This window comes from Tamandua tetradactyla, chromosome 7 (genome assembly GCF_023851605.1).
Source record: "Tamandua tetradactyla isolate mTamTet1 chromosome 7, mTamTet1.pri, whole genome shotgun sequence".
Taxonomy (NCBI): Eukaryota; Metazoa; Chordata; class Mammalia; order Pilosa; family Myrmecophagidae; genus Tamandua; species Tamandua tetradactyla.
In genome coordinates, this window is record NC_135333.1 from 76,126,768 (window position 1) to 76,147,732 (window position 20,965).

General features: G+C 40.0%; 1 protein-coding gene across 23 annotated transcripts in view; it reads right to left on the reverse strand.

The window, feature by feature from the left end:
* Positions 1 to 760: 760 nt before the first annotated feature.
* Positions 761 to 20,965, reverse strand: part of GRIN2B (glutamate ionotropic receptor NMDA type subunit 2B) — an 849,505-nt gene continuing 829,300 nt past the window's right edge. For 14 of the 23 annotated variants that reach the window (XM_077170132.1, XM_077170131.1, XM_077170129.1 and 11 more), the window contains 5 exons: positions 17,670 to 17,830; positions 15,795 to 15,982; positions 7,163 to 7,401; positions 3,030 to 4,911; positions 761 to 2,847 (listed from right to left, as the gene is read on the reverse strand). In XM_077170132.1, coding sequence (XP_077026247.1) covers positions 3,052 to 4,911; positions 7,163 to 7,401; positions 15,795 to 15,982; positions 17,670 to 17,830 — 2,448 coding nt within the window. In that variant the 3' untranslated portion in view covers positions 761 to 2,847; positions 3,030 to 3,051. The remainder of the gene's footprint in view (positions 2,848 to 3,029; positions 4,912 to 7,162; positions 7,402 to 15,794; positions 15,983 to 17,669; positions 17,831 to 20,965) is intronic. The other 9 variants (XR_013179556.1, XR_013179559.1, XR_013179558.1 and 6 more) reach the window with 9 other exon arrangements.

Consider the following 20,965-nt stretch of genomic DNA (forward strand, 5'->3'; position numbering starts at 1 on the left):
TCTCTGTAACCAGATATCACATGCTTCAGAAATTAGAGTTGCTGGGCTTGCAGTGTTGATTTCTAAGGGGCTTGGGAGAGGGTCTGTGCCCAAGTACTGGGAAGAAGAGAGTCAGAGTGATTAAGATCAATGTTAAACAACAGCGGGGGCTGCCAAGTGGTTTCTCAGGCTGGAGATTCCTGAAAGCTCTCACCCACACTGATGAGAGGTTAATTTGACCTTAATTCTGCTTTAAGTCCTTTGGGAAATATTTTCCACTCCTAGTGCTGAAAGGGAAAATATGGATACCCCGGTTTGATTTTGCAAGGAATTCTGGTAACCTGTGATCCACTTTGAAGACAGGAGCTAGCCCAGACTGGACTCTGCATGAAACTCAGGCTAAAGGGAATGGACACTTTTTCACACATCCATGAGAAGACTGGGAGAGGGGTGGCCCATAGACATGAATCACTTTCCCCTGGCCTTTCTCCCACAGTGGCCTCCCATCGGCCTTCACTGTTTCCAGACAACATGAAGCAAAAGCCATACAAAACAATTCCAAGTGGAATAATGGAAACCTATGGCAAAACACTTTCCCCCTCATTCCCATCCCCACCCCACTCCCTCCAGCCCAACACCCTGAAAACTCACAAGAGGACACTTTATACAAAATTAATTAGAAAACAAAATATTTACATATGAAATAAACACCATCTTGATTTCTGTCATCAGTGGAGAATGACAGAGCCCCTTTGTTCTAGATTGCTGTTCGCTAGGTGAGTTGGTTTGGTTTTTTATTTTAAAAGGGTGAGGTAAGAGGAAGAGTAAGGGGATGAGCCCCTGACACTTGGACAGGGTCAGGGTGAAGCAGTGTTTATATGGCCCTTCTCCTTCTTCCTCCTGGAGATGCTCATGCCCTCTGTCTTGCTCTCAGTCTTTCCTTGAATCTAAGGTAAAGCACTCCGTGCTCCTCTCTCCAATCTGTGAGAGGTTCAGCCCCTTGCCCCCAGGTTCATTTTAGGAAGGAAACAAAGCTTTACAAGGCCTTCAGTTGGCTTTAAAATGAATGATACTGAGGTTAAAAAAAAAAATCAAGGAAGAGGGCAGCGGACAGCAGTCGAGGGCAGGGGATGAGAAATGGTCGTGAGTCAGGGCAAACTGGAAGGCAAAAAGCAGCCCTGGAAGGTGTGACTTGAAGAGACATGGCAGCTTCCTTTCAGAGGAGACTGAGCACCTTTCTGGTTTATAAGTCCTGTGTGCAACATGGCAATCCTGCGGTCAAGCTTCCAGACCCGGGGCTCTTTGGATGCCACCCTGTATAAGGAGGGGATAGCAGGACCGTGGAGCTGACTCATAGAACACCCCTACGCACAGTTTTAGAACAGGCAGTGACAAATACTCATTTACCTTCTCAAAATTTTCAACTTTAAGTGAACGGGGCATCACATCTGCTGGTATCCTCATCCCTGGAGTTTTCTATTTTTTGTTTCTTCAGTGGTACAATCTGAGAGGGAAGGGAGACGTTGCAGGAAGGTGGAAGGGCTTCTACCAAAAGTGTCCAAACTGGGCCTGGTGTCACATTCTCAAGAAACTAGGCCCAGCGAGGTAGCAGGAGAGTCCCTCCCCTCTCACCCTCCCCCAACTCCAAATTTCTTCTCTTCACTGCATACGTCCTGAGCTGTGCTTTGTGGAGGCAAGCACAGTTTTTAAGTGTCTATTCCATATCAGCTGTAATCAATTCTGGGGAACAAGCCTGCACTCCTAGCTCCAGGTTAAGTAAGAAGGGATCAAAGCATTGAAAACATCCCCCTCTCTCACTTACCCTCCCATCCAACTGTTCCCTTGTTCTTCAAAACTTTACTTGGCTTTTCCTTAAACTTTGGCTAGCTGAGGGTCTAAACAGCCCAAGAGAGCTTTATAGGTTCTTTCGCTTTCAAATGTAGGCAAAAGAATCAGAGCTGTTTCTGTTCCCCCTTAGCCTTCCTATAAAGTTCTTTGCCACAATTTGTGGAAACCACTGGCAATCACTCAGGAATTACTTCTATACCCTGTTCTTGTCAGATTGTTCACCACGTTTTGGTATAGATCTCAGAATCTTCTTTCTTATGAGCTTGCATTTTCCTCTTTTAGGAAGGGTGAAGGGGAGAGACAGCCAAAATTCAGGTCACACGTGACCATTTCTGTTTATACATAAGCCAAAACAAGCATGTTGCTTAGTGATGTTGAGAGAATCAACATAATGAGTCAAAGTAGCCTTCTCTATATTGGTAGGCACCTGGCTGGCTACACATGAGTGCACGTGTCCATGGACACACATGGACATGCAATTCATCTGTTCTTAACCTCTAACGCACTGTGGGGCACTATGATGATGTCCTTTCCAGTTTGTTCAGGAATTCACTCATGCCTCCACCAATGACCTTCCATTGCGGTTCACCACTAATGAGTCCCATGGCATTGAAGCAAACATTTTTTTGGCTTATATATAAACACACATGGCCTACCACCCTCTGCTTGGCACCTCTATCCTAGACAGATGTCATCTAAGCAACAAGAATTTAGCAAACGCCTCTTTTCATTCACAAGCAGATGCTAAATTGTGTCACTTAGATGCTTCTGCTTCCTCACCCAAATGTAAAGATCATTTTTGCAAGAGCTACTCCTGTACTCACGTGGCCCCCTTTCTCTTCTCCTAGTTTCCCTCAAAATGAGTGGCAGGAAGCTCTTCTCTTCTGTGCTAGGAGGAAGTTCGCATGCAGTCACTCAGTCACTTCCTTTTTTTTTCTTCTCTACCCTCCCAAGCTGAAAGAGCCCATAACCCTATCATGGGCAAAGGAAAGGCTGACAGATGGGGGAAGGTGGAGAGATCTGCAAAAGGGAGGAGAGATGGTGCTGGCTGCCAGGGTTACCCTCAGTAGGAATCAGTACTCCAGGACCCATAAATAAATTAAAACAACAAGAAAGGAGCAAATGGGAACAAAGTTCACCCCCCGTCCCCCTCGATGACATGTGCCTCATACAACCCACAGCCCCACCCCTCCCATACCCACCTTAACCTCTCTCTTCCCTCACTCAGACATCAGACTCAATACTAGAAAGTTTCTCATAAACATGCCCATTGCTGGAGCCATTGAAAGCCCTGGGGTTTTTGTTGTTAGGCACACAGGGGTTGGACTGGTTCCCTATACAGATGTCCTTCTGGAAACGGCCTGGCACAGCCCCGTGGAGGGCCGACGCCACTGGCTTGTTGGTGACAAGGGCCCGGAAGTCCGGCCTGGCTTTTGGCACCCCTGCCACCGTGGGCTGCCTGAAGAAGTAGGATTTGCTGCCATGGAGCAAGCACTGGTCATCCCCAAAAGTGGGGATGAAAGGGTTTTGCGTGACCCGGTCCGGGTAGAGCGACTTGCTGAGCATGTAACCGCCGCCGGGGTTGTTGTTGTGATGGTGGTGTCCGGCAGCGGGCACTGAGGGCTTGTTGTTGGCAAAGGTGCTCTCACCAGCTGGCATCTCAAACATGTGGGCGTAGGGGCTCCCCTCCACGAAGCGACCCTTGTCTTTCAGGCTCACGCTGCGTGGGGCCAAGGCGGCTTCTTCCTTCTGCAGGTCCACGAAGGTGTCGTAAGAGTGCTGCCGGCGCAGTTTGTTCCGGTTCTTCTTCTGGGCCTTAGAATTAGTCGGGCTCTGGGGGTACTTGGTGGCGGAGGCGTTCGCCGTCACTGCCAGCGGGGCAGCCGGCTGGTCCAGCTCCTGCAGAGAGTTGTCCTCGCTGATGTCATACAGGTTGCCGGCCTTCTTGCACGCTTCGCACCGGATGCAGGCCTGCCTGCCTGAGTTCTGTCCCGTCACGGTCGTGGAGTAGTTGTGCAGCTTCGAGGGGCAGCTGCGGCAGAAGTTGCCTCCAGACCGGTCCTCCCATTCCACGTTGGTGAGGTTCTTCTCCCAAGGCGCTGGCACCCCACTGACCACACCGTGCTTGTCACCCGTTCCGTGTTTGAGATGAGACCTGTTGGTGCAGGGCCCTCCACCGCTGACCGAGTCGCGCTTAAAATCTTCGCCCCGTTCCTTGTAGATATCCGTCAGGTCTACGTGCTCCCAGTGAGGCGAGTTCTCCTTTGTTCGGAACTGGTCCAGGTAGAAGTCCCGTAGCCCTTCTTTGTCCCTGAAGTAGCGCTTGTGGTCAGGGGAGCGGGGCGGTCGGCGACGGTAGGCCAGCTCGATCTCATCAAACTCCCGTCGCGACTTGGCGGAGGCCGGCCGCTTCTTCAGGCTGTCCTTGTACTGCTGCTTGCGCCTCTTGGCCGCATTGCCCTCGATGTTGCCATAGGTGACGGTGTGGGTAGAGATGTCAGAGACGTCTGAGCGGATCAAATCATCGTGACCACTGTAGCGGTCGCTCTTGAAGGAGAACTTGCCATACAAGTCACTTAGCTGGCTGTGTTTGGAGGAGGGGAGACCGATATCTAAGGGTTTCTTGCTGATGGACCTCGGCTGGGTGGTGAAGGGTGGGTTGTCGCAGTCGTAGAGCCCGTCGATGGAGCTGGCGCTGCCAATGCTGTGGGGCCGGTGGTGATGGTGATAGTGATCTTGGTACACGTTGCTGTCCTTCAGCTGCAGGTTCCCGAAAGTTCTCTCCACCTCACTGATGTAGTCACTGAAGAGGTTCTCCTCACAGGGTGGGTTGTTGTAGGATTTGCAGTCAGAATGCGTGAAGCTCCGGCGGTGCTCAGAGATGTCATAGACGGACGACTCGCGTCGGATGAAGTCCAAGGCGCTCTGCGGGGAGCCGTTCACACCAGACAGGTTCGCCATGTTCTTGGCTGTGCGGAGCAGGCGCAGGATATTGGAGTGTGTGTTGTTCATGGTTGCGGTAGGGGAGTTCATCACGGACTGGCGCTCCTCGATAGCCACGCCATGGATGCAGCTGTAGATCCCCTGAAGCAGGACAGCACAGGTTAGGTCTCCCGTGAGGTTAAAACGGCCCATAAGGAACACCCCCTTTTCTCCACCAATTGCTTACATAGATAAGAAAAAGTCAGGAAAACAAGAAATACAAAGATGTGGCTAGAAGCTTTTCTGATTTATCCCTCTGAATTCAGCAAATTTCATATAATGAACTAAGGTCAGTGATCTGGTTAATTTTAGGCAGAATATCAAAGAAGATACATGACTACATCAAGTAACTGGAACAAATAGATTAGGAATCCCCAAACATGACTTTTTTCCTGCCTTGCCTCCACGTTAATTTACAATGATTTTCCTTTCTATGTCCAAGTGTTTGCATCTTAAAAATGAGGCCACAGTATCAACCCATATCAAAATTATTGTCAGCTTCCTGGAAATAAATGGCAATGTTCTCCAGATTTTGAGACAGTAAAGCATAGCAAAGCTCAGTAACTCCCAAGTGTCACTCATTTCCAGCTCTGACAGATTTTGAGATTTTAGAAGTTTGTTCACCAAGTCTCTCCTCGAGCCAACATAAACCAAGTTCAGAGAAAATTAGGAAGCCCTGGTGTCAAAGAAGCTTTCTTCTCCTACTATGCTCTACAGAGTGGGAGGGAAGAATTGGGGCAAATATCAAGTACTGAATGGGAATAAATAATTCCCTTTTGAATTCTCTCATTTATTTTCTCATCAGTGCCTCTTTTCCTTCTTATACTTTCTAACTAAATAGTATTATAAATAATTAACATCTTAACAAGTCAGCATTGGTTGAGAACTCCCTTGGATAGCTCACTGAAGAACTATCCAGGAGAGGGGATGAGTGGGGTTCTCTTAGGATCCACTACATTCAACTCCAAAGTCAAGCCATCTGACTGCTAATATCTTGATCCCTGCCTTGAAAAGTATACAGAGTTGGGACTTTTCTCCCTGTTTAGGGAATGTATTTGAAGAGGGGTTTTTGCCTTATGTATTTAAAACAAATGGGACCCATTCAGAAGGCGAAATTTTCTCAGTGAGTGAGGATGGGGTAGGGGAGAAGAGGTTGCACAGGAGACTGGGAGCTAAGTGGAAAAGAAGAAAAGTGTTTAGGTGAGATGAACCTTATTTCCCTGAAGGCATCAGCAAAATAGATGATCATCAAGGTAAGGTTACTCTACTTTCTTTTTCAGTCCACCTTTCAAACCCTTCTTGATTATGGCCAGGAGAAAATGCCAACCATTCTTCCTTCATAGATGAACTTATTTTTTTATAAGAACTGTGAAACCCAGTCTAGGACTATGGGGTGGGGGAAGGCTATACAGTGGACCCAAGTGACTCAGGGACTGTGACTACCCATATTCCATTCTCTTGTTCCAACATTACAGAACAGTCTGGACTGACTCAAGCCAGAGAGGAAGTGGAGAAATTGTTCCCTAGCAGTAAAATACATTAGGGAAACAGTCAAAAGGTGAAATGACTTAGTGTAAAGTTTGTTTTCTTACATAACTCTTTAAGAGATATTTTGAGTTCAACTTTGGTAGATGAATCCTATATCACTTTAATAAAATCACAACAAATGCACTTTGCCTTTTTTTTTTTTTTTTTTTTTTTTTTTACTTTACTCTGTGACCCTCAGTTCATATTCAAAACTATGTTCCTTATGCATCAGTCTGGACTAGAAACAAAGGAGAGACCTACATAAAAAATTACTTGAGAGTTATATTCTTGCTGTAACTAGAGAAGTTTCTGGAAGGCAATGTTTTTATGGGTCAGGATTTCTTTCTGAAGGTTCTTAACATCTCAAAACTCACACAGTATATAAAATATAAAGTGGAATAGTGAAATCACCAAGAACATACCTTTGTATATTAGAACAAGAGAGATATAGTCACTATTGAAAGAAAAAAGTGATTTTTAAAGTATTAAAGCATTAATACATCCTATACAGAATTAACTAATGGTGAGGAAAGGCATTTGTGGAAAGCCACATTTTCTATTTTCATACATCTGCCAGTTCCTTGAGAGCCAAATGTCTAAACCCCATGCAGAAAACTGCTTCTTGGAGGACAAACATCATCACCCATTTTTTGAGCCACTTGAAATTATATCACACAAACTCCTGGGGATATAATGTAAAATATGGTCTCGTGCTTTACCAACATAAGGTAGGAGTTAGTGCCCTCCTGGGTTTCTCCACTTTGCAAAATGCTACGTGGCTAAGCTATTTTGAAGAAGCTCCAAGAATCTAAATCAAAGCACTTACTCTGCTGATGGAGAAGACCATGCCAGGCTTGCCAGAACAGACACCCATAAAGCAATGCCGGAATTGCCAATAGAAAAGATGTTCACAGATGAAGGTGATAAGGCTGAGAGCCATGGCTGCCCCCAACATGTAGAAGACTCCCGCCATGTTGTCAATGTCCAGCTGGCTACTCATGACCTCATTCTTCTCATTGTGGCAGATACCAGTAAGCCAGAGAGCTTCCAGCTCCTCCATCTCTCCTGGAGAGGGGCAGGAAGGAAAACAGATAAAGGGACAAGAGGAAAAGGAAGAAAAAAGAGAGAAAGGAAGATGTTAGGGAGGAGAGAAGAAACATGATCGATTAGAAAGAAAGAGACAAGGAGACATAAAAAGAGAAAAAATGGAAAAAGTTAACAGTAATTTTATTAATGCCATTACATATTCATTCATCAATGTAGTCCTTAAATATTCAATGAACACTTAATGTGCATAGTAATCCAATTGATACAAAGATACAAGATATAACCTCTGTTCTCCATTATGTATCAGTGTAAATTAGTGTATAAATAATATGACAAGTTTTATGAGGGTAATGAGAGTTCAAATTAGTGAGAATTATTTTATGGATGGAGTGGTCAGTGGGCTCTCATGAGAGAGGTAGAACTTGGAGATGGGCCTGATGGATGGATGAATTTTACTTTCTATTATATGAAAAGGCACTGAAGGCAGCAAGAAGAGCATAAACAGGGAAAGGGGGGTGGGAAAACACAAGGCCTGTTAAGGGAAGGGCATGTAGAACAGTTCAAACAGAACAATAGTGGGAAAAAGAAGCTGAATTTAAAAGTAACTCATAGATAGTGGGGAATAACTTAATTAAAACAAGTGATTCACAAGATTACTCTTAAAATTATGCAAAACAGATGAGGGTGGTAGGAGAAAGGGAGGAGAGGGGAGAGGGCCTAATACCTCAGGAGTCCTCAGACTTACTGATTTCTTGTTGTGGTAGAAAATATCACTACTAAGAGTAAAGGGGGAGTGTGGGAAGATGGTTGAGTACGGAGCTCCTGGATGCAGTCCTTCCACTGAAACAACTACTTGAAACTATGAGTGGAGGGAAGAGGCTGAAGATTTCAGTAAAGAACAGTAAACTGCTCTCTCTCCACATCGCCATCAGTGCATATCCTCCACTATTGCAGCAGCACACCCAGAGGTCCAGCCCCTGGTCAGCTTGCTGGTGACAAATGGATGCAAAAATCCTCTTCCCCCAAACAGGAGTGGGCACAGCTGATCAATGAGCACAGCTTTTGATTAGCAAATTTGGATCACTATTGGCTTAGCTCTGAGGACAGCCACTGTGTCAACCTGTCCTAAACAGGGGCAGCAGTGGTAGAAACTTAAGGGTGCTGTACTTCCTCGGGGCTGTGGGGAACAATTAGCTAAAGGTCTGCATGTGCTGGGCAGGCCAGGATAGCTCAGCTTTGAGGAATCATTGGAGAAGCTCTTGGCACACTTCCTGATCCCCTCCATAGGACATGTTGGAGCCAGTCTGAGCCCCCTTCTTGGGTCCCTGGCCCCATTTTGAATGGGAAAAACTGATTTAAGGGAAAGTCCTTTATGGCATGTTCCCACTTCTAGAATTTGCCCTCCAGTCGAAAGCAGGTTGAGATAATGAAAGGAGTGTAAGAAACTATAGTGATGAGCAGTCTGGGATCAAGGCCTGTTAGCTTCAAACACCAGGGAGAGGGGGGCATGTTTTCCAGGAAATGGATGGGACAATTAAACTCCTGTAATAGGGGAACTCCAAAACAACCAACAAGCAAAAGCCCAGGACAAGACAGAGGCCCAGTAGGACAGGGAAAAGGTGCATTAACCTTGTGCAGACCTTCCTGATAGGAGGGCTGAAGTTCAAAAAAATCTCTGTCTTTTCTTGGTTACAAGACAAAGAAACAGACATCTCAGGGAATAAATCCAAGAGTTAACATTTAAAAACATTAGAATGTACAGTGTGTAAAGAAAAAAAAGAATATAAGACAAACAAACAGGAAATGATGGCCCATCCAAAGGAGGAGGATAAAAATCCAGAAATCACCAAGGAAGAAGACCAGAATGTGGACATAATGAACAAAACCTTGCAAAAATGATTTCAAAAATGCTCAAGGAGATGAAAGACAGTACATAAAAAGAACTAAAGGATATCAAGAAAATAATGAATGAAAACTATGAAAGTCTAAGTGAAGGGATATAAAGTTTAAAAAGGAACCATACAGAACTACTGAAATTGAAGACTGCTTTAACCAAAATAAAGAATGCCCAGGAGGGTTTCAAGAGCAGATTCAATCTGGCAGAAGAAAGAATCAGTGAACTTGAAGACAAGACACTTGAAATGAGTCAGGTTGAAGAACAGAAAGAAAAGAATCATTAAAAGTGAAAATAGCCTGATACCTCTTGGACTCCATTAGGTACAGCAATATACACATTATAGGAGTTCCAGAAGAAGAAGAAAAGAGAGAAACAGGCAGAAGGAATACTCAAAGCAATAATGCCAGAGAACACCAAACATGATAAACATGAAGAAAAATAAACCCCATCTTATACTGATCACACTACATTATGCAAAGGATGGGGAGAGAGTTGTAAAGCTGCAAGAGAAGAGCAACACATTATACACAAGGAGTTCCAATTAGATTGAGTGCTAACTTTTCATCTAAAACCATAGAGGCAAGACTGTCTTTCAAAAGGAAGAAGAGATTAAGAAATTCTCAGATAAACAAAGGCTGAGGAAGTTCATCATTGTTAGACCTGCCTTGCAAGCAATGCTAAAGGAAGTTATTCAGACAGAAAGGAAAGGACACTAGAGAGTTGTTTGAAATGGCATAAAGAAATAAAAATCTGGGGTAAAGGTAACCATTTGGGTAATTATAAATGCCAGAATTATTGTATTACATTGTTTGGCATGCAACTCTACTTCTGATTTCCTATAATTAGCGAAATGCATAAAAATAATGATAGGTATAATTTTGAACATATAATGCACAAAGATAATAAAGTAGCAACTAGTAAAAAATAAAGATGGGGGATAGTAGGGTATAGGAAAAGTATATGTGCATGCTATTGAAGTTAAGCTCATATCAAATCAAATATGATTGCTATATAATTAGGATGTTAAATTTTAATCCCACAGTAACCGAAAGGAAAACAGATGAAAAATATGCCCAGATAGAAATTAGAAGGCACTCAATATGTCACAACACAAAAAATCAAATAAATATAAAAGTAAGCATTAACAGAAGTGAGGGGCAATAAAGGTATAAGACTTACAAAGGTTAAATAGAAAAATGGCAGGATAAACTTCTGTATTATCAGTAGTGACTTTAAATGTAAATGGATTAAACTTTCCAGTCAAAAGGCAGAAATTGGCAAAATAGATTAAAAAAAAAAAAGGCATGGCCCAACTACATGATTTCTGCAAGAGACTCACTTTCAAGTCAAAAGATACAAACAGGTTGAAATCAAAAGGATTGAAAAATTATACCATGTATGTGGTAATAAAAGAGAGCTGGTGTAGCTATACCTATATCAGATAAAATAGACTAAGTTAAAAACAGTTACAAGGGACAAAGTTGATAATTATATATTGATAAAGGGGAAAATTCAATGAGAAGATATAACAATTAGAAATATATTTGCACCTAACAGCAGAGCCCCAAACTATATGAAAAAAATGCTGACAGATCTGAAGGGAGAAATTGATGGTTCCACATTAACAGATGTAGGAGACTTTAATATACCACTCTTAATGGATAGAACATTAGTCAGAAGATCAGTAAAAAATGTAAGACTTGAATGATACCCTAAACATATTAGACCTAACAGACATATATAGAGCACTTAACCCAATAAAAAAAGAATATTCATCTTGAGTACACATGAATCACCCTCCAGAATAGATATGTTAGATCACAAACAAACCTCAATAAATTTTTTAAAAAGCTGAAATTCATAGAGTGTAAATTCCCTGACTACAACGGGATGAAATTAGAAATTAATAACAGAAGGGAAAACAGAAAACTCACAAAACAACTAATATGTTAAAGAGGAACTAACAAGCAAAGCTGGGAATTATCTTGAGGTGAATGAAAAGAAAAAGGCAACACACCCAAACTTATGGGATGCCGTGAAGGAAGGGCTAAGAAGGAAATGTATAGTTCTAAATTCTTACATTTAAAAAGAAAGACTTCAGATCAGATACCTAAGAACTAGGAAAAGGAGAACACACTAAAGTCAAAGCAAGTAGAAGGAAGGAAATATTAAAGATTAGAACAGAGATAAATAAAATAGAAAACAAACTAAAAAAAAAGGGAATGGTTGGCTCTTTTAAAAGAGCAATAAAATTGACAATGAAAATCAGAATTGAAAGAGGGATATTACTACCAACCCCACAAAAATAAAAAGGACTATATAAGAATACTATGAATAACTATGCCAACAAACTAGATAACCTAGAGGACATTCTTAGGAACACACAAACTACCTACATTCAAGCAAAAATAGAGAATCTCAAAAATGAAAACAAAAAAACCCAACAATAAGTAAGGAGATTGAATCTATAATAAAAACCTCCCCAAAATAAAAAGCCTAGGTTCAGATGGCTTCCAAGGGGAATTCTACAAAACTCTTCAAAAAGATAACTCCAATTCTGCTTAAACTCATCCAAAAATTGAAGCAGGACACTCCCTAATTCTTTCTATGAAGCCAACATTACCCTCATACCAAAGCAGGATAAAGATACTACAGGAAAAGAAAACTACAGACCAATATTTCTCATGGATATAGATGCAATATCCTCAACAAAATACTAGCAAACCAAATCCAACAACATATATAGAACATGATCAAGTGGGATTTGGCTGAATTATGAAAGATAGGTTCAACATAAGAAAATTGACTAATACACCATGTTAACACAATGAATAAATAAAACTACATGATCATCTCAATAGATGTAGAAAGGCATTTGAAAAAATCCAGCATCTCTTCTTGATAAAAGCACTTAGAACACTATGAATAGAAGGAAACTTCTTAAACATGATAAAGGGGATATATGAAAAGCCCATAGCCAACATTCTACTTAATGATGAAAGATTTGTCTTTCCCTCTAAGATTAGGAACAAGACAAGGATGTCCACTGTTGTCACTGTTATTGAACTATCTATTGGAATTTCTTGCCAGAGCAATTAGGCAGGAAAAAGAAATCAAAGGCATCCAAATTGAAAAGGAAGAAGTAAAAGCTTTCCTAATTGTAGATGATATGATCCTATATATGTAGAAAAATCTGCAACAAAGCTCCTAGAGCTAATAAATGAATTAAGCAAAGTGGTGGGGTACAAGGTCAATACCAAAAAATCAGTAGTGTTTCTACATAGAAGCAATGTACCATCAGAAGGAGATAAAGAAAAAAATTAAATTCACAGTAGCAACTAAAATAATTAAATAATTAGGAATAAATCCAACCAAGGACATAAAGGACTTATACTCAGAAAAGTATAAAACATTGCTAAAAGAAATCAAAGGAGAACTAAGTAAATGGAAGGATGCTCCATGTTCCTGGATTGGAAGACTAAATGTCATTAAGATGTCATAAGAATTCATAGATTCAATGAAATCCTAATCAAAATTCCAACAACCTTCATTGTGGAAAAGGAAAAGCCAATTATCAATTTTATATTGAAGGGTGAGGGGTCCCAAATAGCTGAAACCATCTTGTAAAAGAATAAAGTTGAAGTACTCCCGCTTTCTGATCTTCAAACTTATTACAAAGCCACAGTAATCAAACAGCATGGTACTGGCATAGACAGGCCCATGAAACAAAGGAATCAAATTTACAACTCAGAAATCGACCCTCACAGTTTTGGCCAACTGATTTTTGACACAGGGGCAAAGACCACTGAATTGGGAAAGAATAGTCCCTTCAACAAATGGTGCTGAGAAAACTGGATCTCCATTTTTTTTTTTTTTAAAAAAGGAGGGCTTCTAGCCAAAACCTTATACAAAAATCAGCTCAAAATGGATCAAAGACCTTGGACCATGTGTTAGGCAATGGTTTCTTAGACTTTTCATCCAAAGCACAAGCAACAAAAGAAAAAAATAGATAAATGGTACCTCATCAAAATTCAAAACTTTTGTGCCTCAAAGGACCCTATCATGTAACTAAAATGACAACCTAGACAATGGGAGAATATTTGGATACCACATACCCAGTAAAGGTTTAATATCCAGAATATATAAAGAAATCCTTCTACTTAACAACAAAAAGCCAAAACAACCAGTTAAAACATGGGCAAAAGACTTGAAGAGATATCTCTTCAGAGAAGATATGCAAATGGTCAGAAAACACATGAAAAAAATGCTCAGCATCATTAGCCAGCAGGGAAATGCAAATCAAAACCACAATGCAATACCAATTCACAACAACTGGAATGGCTACTATTAAGAAACAGGAAATTATAAGTGTTTGAGAGGATGTGGAGAAATAGGAACACTCATTTATTGCTGGTGGGAATGTAAAATGGTGTAGCCACTGTGCAAACAGTTTGGTGGTTCTCAGAAAACTAAGTAGAGAACTACCATATGACCTGGAAATCTCACTACTTGGTATATACCCCAAAGAACTGAGAGCAGGGACTCAAACAAATATTTGCATGCTAATGTTCATAGAGGCATTATTCACAATTGCCCCAAAATGGAAACAACCCAAATGACTATCATCCAATGAATGGATACATAAAATGTGGTATATGCACACTATGGAATATCCTTCAGTCATAAAGGAATGAAGTCCTGAGACATGCAACATGGATAAACCTTGAAGACATCATGTAAAGTAAATTAAGCCAGTCGCAAAAGGACAAATATTGTATGCTCTCACTGATTTGAAAGAATTAGCATAAGATACAGTTAGAATCTAGAATATAAGTTATCAGGGGACAGGGTGGGGATAGGGAATGGGAAGTTAAGATTTTTAATGTACAGGGTTCCTATTTAAAATGATGGAGATGCTTTGGTAATGGAGGGTGGTGAGGGCAGCACAATATTGTGAACATAATTAACTACATTGCAATATACACCTGAACGTGATTAAAAGGGGAAATGTTAGGTTGTACATATGATAATAGAATAAAAATTATAGAAAAATCTATAGAACTACACTAGACAAACAATGAACCCTAAATTAAACCATGAATTTTAGTTAATAGTACAATTATAAAAATGTGCTTTTGGGCGGTGCATCAGTGGCTCAATGGCAGAATTCTCGTCTGCCATGCCAGAGACATGAGTTTGATTCCCAGTGCCTGCTCGTGCCAAAAAAAAAAAAAAAAGGTGCCTTCATCAGTTGTAACAAATGTTCCACACCGATGCAAAGTGGTAATAATAAAGTGGTGTATGGGTATCCTATATTTTATGCATGATTGTTCTATAAGTGCACAAGTTCTCTAATAAAGAAAAAATAAATATGAAAAAAAGCGTGGATAAAATAAGACCACCATATTTTAACACTGTTTTAAGGAAGCTTTGTTTCATCTGATCCCTGTCAGGTTTCAATAACTTTTTTCCACTTCACTGGATATTAGGAATAAGAAAGGTAGAAATCCTAGAGAAACAAAATTCTCAAAATCTCATGTAGAAAATTACCTATTCCAATAGTTCCTGGTTTGGTTAAAAATTTGAACTTTGTATATTTTGACCAGAGCTTCAGCAACTTTTGAAACTTGTCCCTACTGCTGCACCTTTTCAAAGACAGTGACTGGTATTTCCTTCAAGTTACTGCCAGTTTCAAATTACAGATGATCTCATACCAATATAGCTTGCTAACACTCCAGCTCTAATTCCCTCCTCTTTCCAGTGTTAGTCAAGTCACCTTTTACTCATTTTTTTATTAATCAAACTATGCTTTTCCTAACTAGTCTGGAGTCTGAGAATCCAGCTATGCTCTTCTGTCTCTTAGCTCATCCCTAACAGCAAAGATTCTGCAGACATAATTTAGAGAACTGTTTGGCTGAAGGCCTGTGGGGCCAAGTATTGTCAGACTGCTCATCCATAAGTGGATGAGCAGGAGACTAGCAGGAGAAATAGGTACTTGGGACAGCAAACTGAAAAGTGATGCACAAGAAATGTATTGAATGCAATAGGAGATGCATTTTCTCAAAGCAAGTTGGCTGCTCAGTCTGCTGCCAGAGCAACACTGGGGAGTGCCTTAGGTGTCTACTTTCTAGACAATTAGCCCTGGCCCTACGTCTTCCAGCTGAAAGATCAAGATGGGGGAGAGGGAAGACTGTGTAGAGGGCTGCAGGTTTATTTTTTGCAAAACAGAGTAGAAATTTCCCCTAGTTCCATCTACTGTTCTAGCAACATATGAGATGATTGCTGTTGAACATCTAATAACAATTTCTTTTCCATTTCATCCCTGATGGCTTCTTCATTGCCTGCAATCCCAAAACATAACCCCTTGGTCAATTACTTTAATCTTTCAGCCCCCAAATTACAGTATACTGTCTGGAATTACTGGGGTTAGAGGAATGGAGAAGGAGGAAGGATTGAGGTTTTTAGACTGACTATCAGTAAAAACCAAACAAGTGCTTTCCCTTCTTTAACTTACCATCTCCAAAGAGCTGCAAGATAGCAAGATCCACCTGGCGCTTCCAGCCAGAATCCTTTTGAATGGCAATGCCATAACCCGTGGAAGCAAAGACCTTCCCACTGCCAATAGTCACTAGCTTGCAGCCTTCATCTCTACCTGCCATGTAGTTTAGGACTGCTGCATCGTAGATGAAGGCATCCAGTTTCCTGTGCAAGAAAGAAGCAAATAAACAAAATCCAATGGAGGAATTTTAATACAAAACTACCTATGGGGCCATTAACATGAAGCAATAGGGTTCCAGCAAAATGGGGAGAATTAGTTCAAAAATAAGGCTCAAATTGGAACTCTGTCAGACTCTAAAGCTAAATCCTAAGCTGATCTTTATGTGATTTCAGGTTGAAAGGAGGAGTTCTTTCCACTGGGAATGATGAAAATGTAAGTTTGGCCTGAAGCCAACTCAAAAGGAGAAGGAGTAAAAGGAATCAATAAAAATAATAACAGAAATAATGAAAAGTAACCACTACAACGATAACAGCAAATAGAGTAGGTTAGATTTATATAACATTTTTCATTTCTCAGTTCATTACAGTCCAGAGTGGGGATAAGTGTAGGTGTATGTGTTTCAATAGATGTGCAATGCTATTTTTGTGGTCAAAATGGTTTCAATTCTGTTGTGCAGTGCAGAGGTGGAGAAGACTGATGGGGTGGTGGCAGCACAGGTTTGTGTTAAACAGAGTAATGTCTGTGAACCTAGAAGAGAAAGCAACATTTTGAACTCAGATACCTCAAATTCCTAAACATATATGATCCTCACTTTATATGTTGTAAAGTAGAAGAAGCAATTCAAACATAGCCATACAGGTAACAGAGAGGTGTGCAAGGAAGACAAGCATGCAAACCTTTCAGTTTTACCAAATTAAGTAGCTTTGATCTTCTTGGGGAAAAAACAAGATGTTTATGGCACAGTAAGACAGAGAACATTTTTTACAAGGTCCATGAGTATCCTATAGAAAGAGGGAACACCAAAAAAAGCTCTGATATGATTGAAAACTGCAGGTGAACCAGGCCTCACATTACCCAAGCTCAAATGCTGCCAAGTCCAGTGTGTCTTTATGGTGATAAGATTGATTGAGGCTAACTATTTTAAGTGACCATGCATCTAAGTGACTCTTCCAGAACCTGTAGCTACAGTTGTTTTGAAAAGAGCTACAATTGCTTTTAAGTCATCATACCACAAAGGAAGGCAGTCAGAAGACCCCTTGACTTAAAAAAAATCCCAACACTCTTAATTCTTCTCTATCTTATGACACAGCTATTGCTCCTGAAGGCCAAATAGATAAGGCGACCAGTGTGTTAATGAATTCCTGTTAGTGAACAAATACTCCCTAGAGTACAGAGCTGGATCTAAAAGCTGGAATTGGAGATCAAGCAATATACTCTTTCTTTTGGTTGTCTAAAAACTATCACACTTATCTTCTTTTATTTTTCCCTTCATCATAAGACACCAGAATCATCATTTTCACCTCTTAGGCACAGGTCTTTACTTCATGTCTAACTCATGAACTCTTATCTTTGACTTTTCCCTAGAAAACAGACTCTTCTCTATTTTCACATTCTCTTTCATTCCTCTTTCATGGTTATATTAATACAACTAGAAAATAAACTGTAAAAAGAAGTAGATACATAGAAGGAAAAAACAGCATATGAATCTTTGTGTACTGGCTTGAATTATACCGTAAAATTAAATTGGAAATCTTTAAGGAGTAGATGAAGTAAATGGAGTCTTTAACTTTTTATCACACCAAGCATGGTACATTAGAACAACTGATTCAATATATGCTTAGTAAATGTGAGAAACATCTCAAAGACTGTGAGCCCTGAAGCAGTTCTTACCCTGTTTTCAGGGAGAGTAATGCATCATCTACACCCCTTTGGTTGAACTTTCCCATGTAGGCATGCATTTCTGCGTAGTTATTGCGAATATTCCTCTCTGTGCTGCCATTGGGCACAGTCCCAAAGCGGAAAGGGGGTGAGAAGTCATTAGGTCTCTGGAACTAGGGAGAGAGAGAGAGAAAGAAAATCCTTCAGAAAATACAAAGAGATAGTAAGTTAGCATTGGTGAATTTATAATGAAAGGGAACCCACTATAATTAAGCAAATACATTAGCCCTCACTCAAGAGCAGCAATTGCTATCTGAAAGTAGACTCCAATTCAGTTCAATTTTTTACATATTATTGAGAGCATTCTATTTGCCCAATGCTGACTTTAGTCTATAACCCTTGTGTTTCTTTTATACATACTGCACAAATAGCAGTGACAATGGGCCAAAAAGAAATATGCTATTAGCTTAACTAGAGTGGAAGTCACCTTTATTTCAGAAAACTATGTAAAATCTGCTTCCAGGCCTCTTCATATAGAGGCCCAAATATATTGTCATTGCACCATAAAGGCATAGAGCCTTAGTGAGGTGAGATACATTTTACTTTTGAATACAGTTTGTTGAGTGTCAAGCATTTCTTACTAACAAATTTTCACTTTGCCTTCCCCAATGCATTAAAGCTCATATTTTTCCTACATGAGTTCTAGAGTAAATTATAACACCAAACATAATTTTAATTATGTTCCTCCTCTTGCTTAAGAACTGAAAACAGATCTCTAGTGTCTATCAGAATAAATTGAAGCCTCTTGTATTTCCACCCCTATGACATCAACTTCATTTCTGGCTATTGCCCTATAATGAGTAAGTCTGCGAGTTGCTTCCTGAACACATAATTTGTTCACTTGTAGCTTCATAGTCTCATTTAGTCTGTCCCCTCAGTACGAACTCATGCCCTTCATTACAAAGGGTAACCCAAAGCAATTTCTTCAGGAAATCTTCCATGAATTCTTCTCCGTTGAGTCTACCCCAATGTGGGCCGTTACTACATGGTGTTCTGAGTTTAAACCACTGTAATTCACACCTACAAATTCAATTACTCTCTGAAATGTGCTGCCTATATTAAAAGAGCTAATCTTTGATGTAGTCATTAAGAGTCTAAGATCTAGATTTAGACAGATGTGAATTGAAGACCAGCTCTGCCACGTACTACTATGTGACCTTAGACAGCCGACAAATGACTGCACCATTTCCTCAATTGTAGGAAGGAGATGACGGTGTCTAATTTTCCAGATGGCTGTTTGGATTAAATTATATAATGGATAAGAAGTGCTTGGCACAGCACTTGGCACACAGCAAATGCTCAATAAATGTTCCCTTATATTATTTTAAATTTATGTCTATAGTCTGTATTGCCTAGTCAACTTCAGGCTCTAAGAGCTTCTCATCTTTTTAATACTTCAATGATCAGATAGCATATTACCAGAGTAGCTCTGCTATGCCTTGGCATAAGGAAAGAATGTAGATATTTTAAGTTGTCTTGGTTTCAATACTGTACCATTTAAGTTGTAGATAAATTTGAAAACCTGACATACAAACTTATAAGTCCTCTGAACCTCTCAAGTTGCATGGGCTTATGACAATTTTTCTTCCTCCTTCCTATGACCCAAGAAGCTCTAGGGCTGCCTAGAATATGGGAGTTTCAAGGACCACAAAAATATCAGCATCAGCCAACATAAATGCCATCATAACTGCTCAGAGTTTGTTGTAATTAAAAGCAGAGTCATTCAAAGGTGATTAGGCAATCTGTGAGACATCAAAAGACCACACCTTTCTTAAAATGCTACCTCTTTGATGTACCACAGTGCTTTTCGACATTAAGAGTTTCTGTTTGATTATTTTTAAAGGAGCTACACTCTTTAGATGAATAAAGACACTGCAAAAGAGTCAAAGAACTTTAGAGCTAAATGAGCCATTCAAGGTTAAGTAGTCCAAACATTCCCTTTCACAAGTGAGGAAACTGAGACCCAAAGAAGGTAACTAATCGGCTCAAAGTCATACAGTGTCAGTGACGACTAACATTATCAGGGATTAATTGACTTAATTAATATTTATTCTTTACTGTCCTCAGAAGATAACAATCTTAGAGCAAAGAAGAAAATGCTTTTATTGGAAGAGGTACAAGGAGGGTCCTATCTGGGTCACTATTTGGGAAACTTGGATAACTGGAGGTACCATGAAGAATAGAGGATCTAGATGTTGAAGGCAATTGTGAATAAGAAAGAATGAAAGGATTCCTGAGACTAAATGCACTTAAATGATAGGATAGGGCTTGGCCCTGCTCCTGACCAATATCTAGATAAGTGCTTCCCCAAATTATATCACATAGTACTTACTGGTCAAGGGTGGGCCACCAATACCTAACAGATTCCAGAATACCATTCATATCACAGTCAAATATAACACTTCAGATATTTGCATAAAGGTATCCCCCAAGTCAAAAGTAGAGAATATAGTATGGTAAGCAGCAATGTAACCAAAGAATTCCTCTTTAATCAGCAATTCTTCAGTTAGCTAGGAACTAACTGAGAACTGAGGCTCAAAATGATTAAATACTCTAGAACCCAACATAGTTTCTGAAAGGTCAATGAAAATAGTATATAATTTTTTTAATTGGCAATCTATGCAAGATCTATGCCACAATTTCTCATTAACCAAATAATACCAGATCCCCAGATGGCCTCATTCCTAAAAAAGCTATATCTTAGAAGATTTTCCCTACTATTTGGCAACTCTAAAATTTAAATTATCTTTATATTTCTGGTATAACCATGTCCTTGCATAAAATCAAAAGGTATGCTAAAGTATGAAGAATAGCCAAGACAACTTTGCAAAAGAAGAACGAATTTGGAAAACTTATACTATTTGACTTAAAGACTTATTATAAAGCTACAGAAATCAAGACTGTGGTATTAGCACAAAGATAAACAGATCATTGGAACAGAATAGAGAACTCAGTAATTGACCTACAGCAAAGGCAATTCAGTGGAGATAGCACAATCTTTTCGACAAATGGTATAAGAACAATTCAATACTCACATGGAAAAAAGAAGAAAAAAATGTCATTCCATACCTCACTGGATATACAGAAATTAATTCAAACTTGATCATATACCTAAATGTAAAACTTAAAATTATAAAACTTCAAGAAAAAATATACAAGAAAAGCTTTATAACTTGAGTTAGACAATGATTTCTTAGCTACAACACCAAAGGCGAAAAAAAAAAAAGTTGGACTTCATTAAAATTAAG